The sequence below is a fragment of the Taudactylus pleione genome, unplaced genomic scaffold (assembly GCF_031769625.1).
Source record: "Taudactylus pleione unplaced genomic scaffold, aTauple2 ptg000068l, whole genome shotgun sequence".
Classification (NCBI taxonomy): domain Eukaryota; kingdom Metazoa; phylum Chordata; class Amphibia; order Anura; family Myobatrachidae; genus Taudactylus; species Taudactylus pleione.
Genome location: NW_028284470.1, coordinates 1,712,407 through 1,723,774, shown reverse-complemented (window position 1 = coordinate 1,723,774; position 11,368 = coordinate 1,712,407). Strand labels below are relative to the sequence as shown.

The 11,368-nt window shown below is 44.2% G+C and overlaps 1 protein-coding gene across 1 annotated transcript; it reads right to left on the bottom strand.

Annotated features, from left to right (window-relative positions):
• Positions 1 to 442: 442 nt before the first annotated feature.
• On the bottom strand, positions 443 to 2,160 carry RXFP3 (relaxin family peptide receptor 3). The gene has a single exon (XM_088466968.1). The coding sequence runs from the start codon at positions 1,803 to 1,805 to the stop codon at positions 531 to 533; it is 1,275 nt and encodes a 424-aa protein (XP_088323094.1). The 5' UTR covers positions 1,806 to 2,160; the 3' UTR covers positions 443 to 530.
• Between the last annotated feature and the right edge of the window lie 9,208 nt (positions 2,161 to 11,368).

Below are 11,368 nucleotides of genomic sequence, written 5' to 3'. Positions count from 1 at the left end.
TATACAGAAGACAAAGTGTTCTTCAATGGCACTTGTGCATAAATGCAGTATTTAAAAGCACAATGATGAATGTAGTTATCAAAGCACAGTGAAGACTGTGCATTTTCACGACTAATAAATGTGATTTTATGTTTAAAAAAAATATAATTAAAAACAACTGTGTCCAGGTAATAATTAGCTTATTTCAGCTGAAATAAAAATAACCTAGGATCCTTTAAAAAATAAAAGGCTCCTTAATAGTTGTATATGCACAATATGCAACTTAAAAACATATTACATATGCAATTTTAATAAACGTGTGTGGCTATTTTATTGAGTCATATTAATTGTAGAGTAATATAAATTCTGACAAATTATTACTATATATATATATATAGTTGTAGAGATATAAAGTTATATATATATATATATATATATATACATATATATTCTATAGATACAGTATTCATTAAAAATAAGGTTTTAAAGTCTCAGCCCTAATGTCTTCTTGGCAGTGTGCATTATATAATGCAATAGTACATTTTGCAGAGTCAGTATCGCCGTTCAGTGGAGTTGCTGGGGAGCAGATCGTATCTGCCATTGTAAATGACAGCACCGGGAGGGTAGCAGATGACATCGGGCTCAATGGGATTGATGGGCACCATGCCATGAGCCTGCTCATCCTGCTCCGGCTTGGTGGTGGCGGTAAAGGGGCGCATATTGGTCAGGGATGGAGAGGTCATCCTCCAGAAAAGGTTCTTCAGGGCTTTACGGAACTCCCTGCGCATCAGGCAGTAGAGAATGGGGTTCAAGCAGCTGTTTGAGTGCGCCAGGCAAACAGTGATGGGGAAAATGTATGCCTGAGTGGTGAAGTACTCATAGCCAAACTGCACTACATTCAGTTTTATTAAAATCCCCCAGGTGGTTAAGGCTTGGTTGGGCAGCCAGCAGAGGAAGAAGGACAATACCACGATAGTCACCGACTTGGTCACTTTGGATCTCCTCTTTACGCTGGAGGAGCTGACGTTCCTGTCCGTGATGAAGCGCACTAGGAGCAGGTAACAAATGGTGATGATCACTAGAGGGATGACAAAACCCACGAGGACCTTCTGAGCATGGTAGAGCCCCAACCAAAACTGGGCATTCCCATTCTTCACTGGGAACTTAACCAAGCAGAGAACCTCACTGGAGACGGTGGCTGTTGTGGAGAAGATTGCGTTGGGCAATGACGCAACAATTGCGGAGACCCAGATGAGGACACTTATCCAGGTGGCAGAGCACCCCGCAGGTCTTCTCTTGGACTTTAGCGCAGAAGCCACAGAGTAATACCTGGCCACACTCATGGCTGTGAGGAAAAACACGCTAGCATACATGTTCATGGCCGTCACATAGGAGACTATCTTGCACATGGCTTTGCCAAAGAGCCAGCTAAAGTCCAGGGCATTCTCTACTGCCCAGAAGGGCAGAGTCAGGACAAACTGAAAGTCTGTAATGGCCAGGCTTGTCACAAAGAGGTTTATTGAAGACTTTTTCCATCCCTGCTTAGACTTCATGAGGTACAGCACAAGCACATTTCCTACTAGCCCGAGAGCGCACACTACTGAATACACAATGGAGACCATTATCCTTACTGTGGCATTGCTGTCCCCGACTATGTCCGATTTCTCAAAGTTAAAGCCCCTGAAGAAGTCCTGCAGCGAGTCATTGGTCCTGTTCAGCTGCTTGTCCTCAAAGAAAAGTGGAAACATCCAGAGCAGATCGCTTTGCTCTGCCTCTTGCATGCTTGCTGCTACTGAGCAATACGTGAGGTTGCAGCTGACACCCATTCCATGGCACAAGTCCTCAGTTTGTGGTCTGTGCGCGCCGTGCGCATCTGCAACCAGACCTTTCCAACATCACTTCCCAGCAATGACAAAGTGCTCGCTTTCCTTCCAAGCGATCCTGTATTCCTACCTGGAGTGGATTGCAAGCAGACTTAAAGCTACTACTGACAACCATTTAGGTTTTCAAGTTCAGTCTGTTTATAGGTAAGAAGCAGGTAGTCCAACATTATCAGTGATGTGGAGAATGAGCACTTGTCAAGCACAGCAGCACAGTACAATGTAGGTAGAGTACTGTCGGTGTGTGTGTGTGTGTCTATCCGCTTTTCAAAAGTCAGTATGAGTTCGTCAAGTCTCCAACTTATAGTGCTCCTCATCCAGTGCTGGTGCTATCCTTGAACTGGATCATGCGCAGAGCACCTGTGGGAGCTGTCCACAGTGCTGATGGATCATTGAAGAGCGCAGAGCCTATGTTACAGCTGTCCATGGTGCTGATTGATCATTGCTATGACCGGTGCTCTCCAAGGTGCTGATAAATTGTTCCTAGAGGTCAGGAAAATCACGTACACTTTCCTTTCTATTTCAGTACAAACTTTGGCTTAAAATCAAATGTGCTGCAACATAAATACTTCAAAACTATGTTTTAACTGTCTTCATACATATTCAGGAAATTCTGTATTTGACTGACAGAGCTTTCATTATCCGAAGATGGTGTATAAGTGTTGGAGAAATATTTTTATTTCACTTGGCTTGATAACATATTATGTACTAAATCATGCTACCTGAAAGAGGTTTAATATTTGGTATAGCAACACAAATGTGTCAGCGAGTTGTGTTTAGTTTACGGAAAACAGAGGGACCCATAAAAACAAAACAATTTTCAAGAAGACCACTAGGGGGAAGTAATGTTCCAAATTCCTTGAAATAGCTGCTTACTGGGACTACAATCGAGGAATTTGAAGAATCAAAACACTGAATGTATTATATCACCACTGGCTGTTTTGTTCTTTGTTAATTGTCACAACACAGAATGGTCAATTATGTATATTTTTTACCAAATAAACAATGCATACAAGATCAGTAAAAATGAAGGCCACACGAAGAATAAAAATATCTTGTTATAGCTGTCTGGGAAGTCAGAGAAACAGTAATTTTAAAAATAACATTCAAGCTACTTACATATCACAAAACAGGTATTATTTTAAGGAATTAATTTTTTCTTGCTTCCAAAAACCAGAATGACACTTTCCAACATCAATAACTATAATGTTTAAAAAATAAAATTTTCACTTAAAAATAAAGCAGTTTGGAAAACATTAACACATATCAAAGAGACAGGTATATATTGTAGAGATCTTTACTTACTATCAGATGATACTGGTATAAATACTGACTTTAACTAATCATCATGTAACCTTGAGCGTGACTGGATCCTTCTAAGCATAAGCAGTGCAAGCTGCAAAGGGATCAGTCATGAGCAATTCTGACATTTGTGCATGGCTGCACTTTTGCTTCTCTTAGTAAATGGCAGTAGCAAGGCTAAACAATGTGCAGTTAAGCAAATAAATTATAGCTTACAATTCAATCATCATCATCAACATGTTCATTTTCGATAGTGACATATTATTATTATTACTACCAGTTATTTATATAGCACACACATATTCCGCAGTGCTTTACAGAGAATATTTGTCCATTCACATCAGTCCCTGCCCCAGTGGAGCTTACAATCTATATTCCCTACCACATGCTCATACACACTAGGGTTCATTTTTGTTGGGAGCCAATTAGCCTACCCATATATTTTTGGAGTGTGGGAGGAGACCGGAGTACCCAGAGGAGACCCACGCAAGCACAGGGAGAATATACAAACTCCACACAGTTAGGGCCATGGTGGGAATCGAACACATATAAGTGCAGTGTTGTTTTACAAGAGTTAAAAATGTCCCTGTAGAATACAACAAACAATCCTAGCGTATAATCACACATTTATACTATAACTGATACTGGCCATAGGTGCAGTGCCTGGCTTGATTCTGTCACTTAACACATAACGCTAAGGGAAGGTGGCCCTGATTCAGAGCTGGACGCTCTGACAGAGCGCTCGGTCTGAATCAGGGGCGGTCTTTTTTTTTTCAGAACGGCCTCCTGGCCGCTCGCATAGCTTTGGGTGACCACCCATGGCAATAGCGAGCGGCCAGGAAGATGGTCGCGTTGGTCAAGACCATCACGACCATTGGGCTTGCGAAGAGACCTTTGTGGTAGGGTCTCGTTGCCGCAAGCCCCAGAGAGATTTTGGCTCTAACACAGCCGAAATCTCTCCCACTGACATTACTCGTGATGTCAGTGGGGCCGGCCCCAAACGGAGGCGTTCACATGGGAACGCCTCCTTTTGGGCAGCCACTCCCCCGGCCTGCCCATCAAAGGGGGCGTGCTGTCACTCAACATCGATACCACGCCCCCTTTGGTACGAGACCCGGAGCGACGGATTGCCCGTCGCTATCCGGGTCTTGTGCATGCGCACAACAGAGCCGGCTCCATCATGTGCATGCGCTCTGGGCCACCATCGACCCAGTTGCGAGTGCTCAGCGCTTGCGACCGGGTCTGAATCAGGCCCTGTGTCAGGGCCAAGTAAGACAACACATCTAGGTGGTCAAATTGAATCCATATGTTTGTTGCATGGTCTGAACTAATGGATCTTTTCTGCTTCACATGGGCCCCTTAAGTGTAGTTAGAGGATCAATTTTTACGTTAAAGCCTTGAAAATTAGCATTCCTTATTGTCACATATAGCGGAATGCTTTCTGTGGACTACTGTATGTATCAAGACTGAGACCCCGAATGCTTAAGAGTAAAGTGAACTCTAACACAGTCACTTTAGTTCTGGGTTTAGACTCAGCTGAGCTGCTGAGGATCCCTCTTCAAAAAACGATGTGGGAAAGTAGCTAATAAGCTACAATTTGCTAACATCATCTAAAAATGGTGGTAGCTAATGGGAATCAAGCTAAAAAAAACTATCCTTGTTAGAATTTGGTAAATGAGGGGTTTGTGAGCAAAATGAATGGGATTGCAGCAGATATCTGCTACCAGGGCCATAACTAGGGATTAGCCAGGTTGGCACTGACCAGGAGAAGTAGTCGAGGTGGAGCACCACCTAGCCATTTGCTCTGCTCAGTGGTAACCGGATTCATGAAAATGAAAAGGGAAGGAAAGGCAGTGGCAAACACAGGATTTTGAAAGGGGGGGTATCCAAATCCTTGGTTACCGAACCAATGAAAAAACATCTAGCCACAAATAAATAAATAATAATAAAAATAATATATATATATATATATATATATATACAGATAGAAACAGCTTACACAGGATTTAGGACCACTACAGTAAAATATACCACACAGCCTATGATGTGGTAAACACACACACTGGCTGACACTGACGCACGCAGACAGACACACACACACCTCTATCACAAGAATATGAATGCAGCAGGCAAATAATTGCAGCCAGCATAATTTATTAAAGACCCCCTCCCCCCAGTAGTGCCCCTTATACAGTGCCCCCAGTAGTGCCCCTTATACAGTGCCCCCATATACAGTGCCCCCAGTAGTGCCTCTTATACAGTGCCCCCAGTAGTGCCCCTTATGCAGTGCCCCTTGTAGAGCCCCATATACAGTGCCCCCCTATGTAGTGCCCCTAGTAGTGGTCTCCCTATGCAGTGCCCCCAGTAGTTCCCCATATACAGTGCCCCCATATGTAGTGCCCCCAGTAGTGGTCCCCCTATGCAGTGCCCCCAGTAGTTCCCCTTATACTGTGCCTTCAGTAGTGCCCCTTATACAGTTCCCCCAGTAACGGTCCCCCTATGTAGTGCCCTTTATACAGTGCCCCCAATAGTGGCCCCCCTATGCAGTCCCCCCAGTAGTGCCCCTTATATAGTGTCCCCAGTAGTAATCCCCCTTATGCAGTGCCCTCACCCCTATGCAGTGCACCTTACATAAATAGGACAAAGACAAAAAAAAACACCTGAATCCCTACACCTACTGCTGTCTGTTCCTACCGTCCTCCCAGCCTGCTCTCTGCACTATGGGACAGACATCATGCCATCTCTACCATCACCCACTGCGGGAGCCAGCTCCGGCAGTTGGCGCAGCAGTCAATGAGAGTCTGTGTGACTGTCATTGGCTGCTAAAAAAAAAACACACCGCTGGCGGTGTGCTTGTTACTGTGTAGTGTGGACCACACTCTCTGCGGTCCGCACTACACTTACTTATCGGCGGGCAGGGGGGGTTTCTGGGTACTCCGAACCCCCCCCTGCATGCGCATATGAAAGGAGCATCTCATGTCTACTGCAGGCTGCAGCCTCTGTATCTTAGTGGAAAGGTCCGGCGACTGATCTCAGACAGCACATCGTAAGAAAGTCGGGCTCTGTCAATGATGATGGAAGTGACATAGGCACTGAAGATGAAGAAGTGAGCAGCCTGCAGCCAGGCCCCCCACGCCCCCCTTCTGAATAGCCAGAGGAGACTGCTGCTGCTGATCAACAGCAGCGGTCTCCCTGGACCCACGGCAGCCCAGCACACAGCAGCATGTGCTGGGCTCAGGAGACACAGGCTACTGTGATTGACAGGTAAGGAGGGGGTCTGGTGGCAAACGCAAGCCCCCGCCATGCCTATTTATCAGGCCCAGGCTCAGGTAATTAGTACCTGCTCCCCTCCCACTCTCGGAGGCCCTGCCTGCAGCTTTCTATCTGGGGTCTTGTCACCACTAGAACTGGACGGTGGACACCAGGAGCTGCAGCCTGTCACCACAGTGGTGATAACCTTCCCTCTGCTCTCTATACATACTAGGGATCAGAATTGTGTGCTGTTAATATATGCATCATACTATTTACTCCTTTTCTAAACTGCTGCCAATGCTGCTGATATGCACTGTACATACCAGGGACCAGACCTTGGACATACATTTATAAATTTGCATAACTAAGATGTTCATTTAATTACAAATAAGTATCAGTTTCAATGACAATACTCTTTAATGGCCAATGTGTTAGGATATTATGGGGTCTATGCAGTGTTATTCTTCATCAGGAACTCAGTTCCTGAACCTCTCTTTAACTATGATGTAAGGTCCTGGGCCAAAATGTATTTTCCATAAGCTAAGTTTTACTTTAAAGTCCCATTTGAATGCCTTCTTTTCTAAATGCTTGTATATATATATATACACACACACATGTAGAAGGGCACTCTTAGATTAAATGTTAATAATGCCGGGGTGCCTTCCTTATAGTTACATATATATCCAGGTGTCCAAGGTTATGAAACAGGCGGCACTCCACTGGCTTTTTTATGAACAAATAGGTGCTTTATTGATCAATGTTTCAAGGCCCAACTGGCCTTTTCATCAGGATTAGGAGCTGATTGGTTGGTACTTTATCTCCTTCCACTTTATCTCTCTTCAAGGATTGTCATACGTAATTACCTTTTTTCCCTTTCCTCTGGCAGGAGCCTGATGGAGAGGTTCAGCTGATTCCTGGTGGGGACAAGGACAGGCATTGATGGCGGATTGCAGTCTACAAAAAAAAACAATATTTACTAAGCACCGCATTTGACTGTTACCTTCTGCCAATGTCGATAACCATAAAATTTCAACCCCATATTCCTATGCAAATCTGTTAACAGTCCACCGTCAATATGCAGAGGAAGTCAATTAAGTATTTGGGCCATCCTATACGGTTCCACATTTTCTTCTTAATACCTACATTAATCTTTGCCACCTGAATCAGAAGTCTCAGTTCACTGGACAAAAGTAATGTCCAACAGAATTTGTCAGGTGATGGTGGTTGTCCAAAGGAAGGATCCTCTATTTAAGTACTTAACTTCTTATTTACCTTCTTCAGTAATAATGAGGTCTGCATGTAACCCCCAGCATGTACAAGGAGGGAGATGGTCACATTACAATTTCCATGCCTGCCCATCCCATTGATAGCATTACAAGAAAGTAGCTGTTGATTCATTTTAGACAGTAGTTTGCTTTATAGCATATATGCTGGACCAAACAGTGATAGAGGGTGTGGTCTGGGTCATTTTAGAACTTTGCATTTAGTTGCAGTGTATTAATCAGTATGTAAAGTAGGTCATAAACTGCGTGCTTAGTTGCAACGGCTATCTATGACATCACTGGGTTACACTCCTGTATCTTCTCTGTAGTTACTTTATTTTTAAGGTTAAAAAACAGACAAATGTTTATCGGGTTTAATTCTTCATTCTGCAGATCTCATTGAGGTATAATCCAATTCACCTTATTGCGAACACCACACTACCAATTGGCTCAATACTCAATCATTTGTCATTATTAATACTGTATATATATACTGTATTTCTTAGAATATGTCCAATCATTTCTTGTACTGTATCTACTGTACCTGCAGTGTCTGCCACTGATAGCCTTTGGCTTAATGTTCTCACTTTTCAAATTGCTATAAATTGTATTATGATTTGTATTCAATAAAAATAATTATTATAAAGAGGGGACAGAAATAGATAAAAGAGATATTTATGTAATTACTTATTTTTACGTGTTCATTGAGAAAAACCTTTTAGTATTACGATTCATAGACTAGTTCTGAAATCACAAATCTGAAATTACACTTTCTCCTATCACAGAACCTTTCTATCGCATCTGATAAATGATGACCCCATCCAGCAACACAAAAAGAGTCAGATGATTAAAGAACAAAACAAAACTCTTTAGTAAAAAAGAAACTAAGGCCCTCATTCAGAGCCGTACGCTCTGAGCAGAGCGCACGCTCTGCATGAGGGCCGGGCTCCTTTTTCATGGAGCGTCCTCCTGGACGCTCGTATAGCTGTGGGTCACCACCCACAGGCTATACGAGCGTGCATTTTGATGGCCGCGATGGTCGTGACCATCGCGACCATCGAAATTGCGAGCCGGAGCCTGCGGTTGAGGTTTTCAACCGCAAGCTCCGGAGTGATTTTGGCTCTATCAGAGCCAAAATCACTCCCACTGACATCACTAGTGATGTCAGTGGGCCGGCTTCTGACGGGAGGCGTTCCCGTGGGAACGCCCCCGTCAGGGAGGCACGCCCCCGGCACGCCCACCAAAGGGGGCGTGCTGTCAATCAACATTGACAGCACGCCCCCTTTGATCGGACACAACGAGCGAAGGAAAGTCCTTCGCTCGTCGTGTCTGGCGCATGCGCACGACGGAGCTCCCTCCGTCGTGCACATGCTCAGTGCAGACCATCGACCCACTTGCGAGCGTACAGCCGCTCGCGAGTGGGTCTGAATCAGGCCCTAAGTTCAGCTGTTTCAAAGTCAAACATGTTCTGTCGCTTCCTTCTTAAGACTCAAACACTGACAATCAGGTCCTAAAAGAAAACTGCTGTCACCTTCACATACTGCACGGAATATAAATGTGGGTTGTCTGGCTGAAAATTGTATAAGGCAAATAAAAGTTTTTTTTCTACTTCGAAAGATAAAAGTTGGTGGAATATAAAAAGAGAAAGATTTTGCATTGTGATGTCGTATACAGCTTACCAACTGTTTAACTACAGGTAGTGTAATGGAGTCTTTGACAAAATACCACTCTCTGCATATAGGGTCTGATTCAGAGATGTGCGCTGTAGCAATAGGCAAAGTTGGCAATTTTATGTTTTTTTGGCAGTAAACATTCTCTTTATTATTAGAGGTGATGTTTTCTACAAAATAGTGAAATAATTAGATTTCAGGTGCCCTTTTATAAACGTTGTGTCCCCTGGACCACCTTTAGTAGATGTTGAAGTACTATCATGACTGGCAGCAGCCGCAGCACAAGTACAAGAGTTGCTGCTCATACACTTCTATTGACTTAAGCATAACGACTCACTGCGCTATTAGTGATGGTAGCACCTACTGAACATTATTTTATATAATGATTGTTTTCCTAACACTTAAACAGTCACAGTGCCGCAGTCCACAACCCTTCACTGATGATGATGATGAGACTTTGAGTGTGACACACAGTAGCCCACAGCCCTTAATTACAGTCACACTGCAACCCACAGCCCTTCACTGATGACAGACACTAATAGTCATAAATACTCCTGCAGCACACAACCCTTCACTGATGATGATGAGACTCTGAGTGTCACACACAGTAGCCCACAGCCCTTAATCACAGAGTCACAGTCACACTGCAGCCCACCCCACACACCCTAACCCTCTGGCGTCCTGTTTGAAATGGTGCCCAAACCATGAGGGAGGTACTTTTATGGAATACAACACACATGAGATCCGATGCCAGGAATATGACATTTTGCCTTTTTATTGAGATTCATACAAGGCGGGAAGATTCGAGTCCCGGCTTGGTCTGACTAGTAACCCCTAAATTCGGGTGTGTTCGGATTCCAAGAATCCGAACCCGCACATCTCTACTATTCATGTATATATATATATATATATATATATTGTGATAGGATCATTGGTAAAGTGGTCTGTGGCAGGTACATTTGTCCCAGATTCCTGTCTTATGTGTTTTAAACCTCCAGGAGAAAGTCTGCAGTGTAGCAGGCTTGAGTCTCGGCTTTTTGAAAAACTCGGTTTGGGACCTGGGGGCTGTGGGTGAGAGGAGAGGGAGGGCTCCACCCACGGCCACTCCAGGTTTTGGTTCTCTTAGCCTGGTAACAGGCTTGTTAGGGTTTCCACCTGAGAATGGCCAAGATAAGCCTAGTGTGTTGAGGGCTGATTGTCCCACCTGGGAGAGCAGACAGGGAGTTTGCTCAGAGACACTTGAAAACCTAACTGTGAGTGTTGTGCTGTGCCTTTGTTGCTGGCGAGGGTATTAGGCGCTGCCAGGTTCTGGTAGTGAGGGAACTACCTGTGAAGTTAGTGCCCCGACAGGGCTAGGATTTATGTTTATGTTTTCTTTATGTTATTTCTGACATTGTACAATAAAGACTGGCGCCGACCAGCTTGTACTTGCATCCAGACTGGTGTGCTGCTTCCCTGCTGCTGTGTGTGTGTGTAAGGAAGGAGTCCTCTACCCAGGAGAGGGACCCCCTAACCTAACTGTGCCACAATATATATATACACACACACACACACACACACATGCATGCACATGCACAAATGAACACACAACCATCAGCCATAACATTAGATGCCTATTATTGTGTAGGTCCATCTTGTGCCACCAAAACAGCTCTGATCCCAAAAGTTCTGCCATTTTGGAGATGCTCTGGCCCAGTCATCTAGCCATCACAATTTGTAGCAAGTAAATGCAAAAAAGGAATCAATACACATGAGCTGAGCAGAAGGTATATTTACCATTGAAGCACTAGTAACAGTAACAACAGCAGTTAAGCTTTAAAAGATAGTATATCTGGTATGCACATTGCACTATAAGAGCACGTGGTCACTATAAGTGGATTTGCACTTCCGGTGGGAGGTTACTATCAAGCTCTGTGTCCCCATTGTAGGCAACGTGTTGTTCCATTTGGCTAGATGTTGACAGCCACTTTCCCGTGACGTCACTTCCGGTATGATGGAACACACTGTGTGACCTCTGGGAACA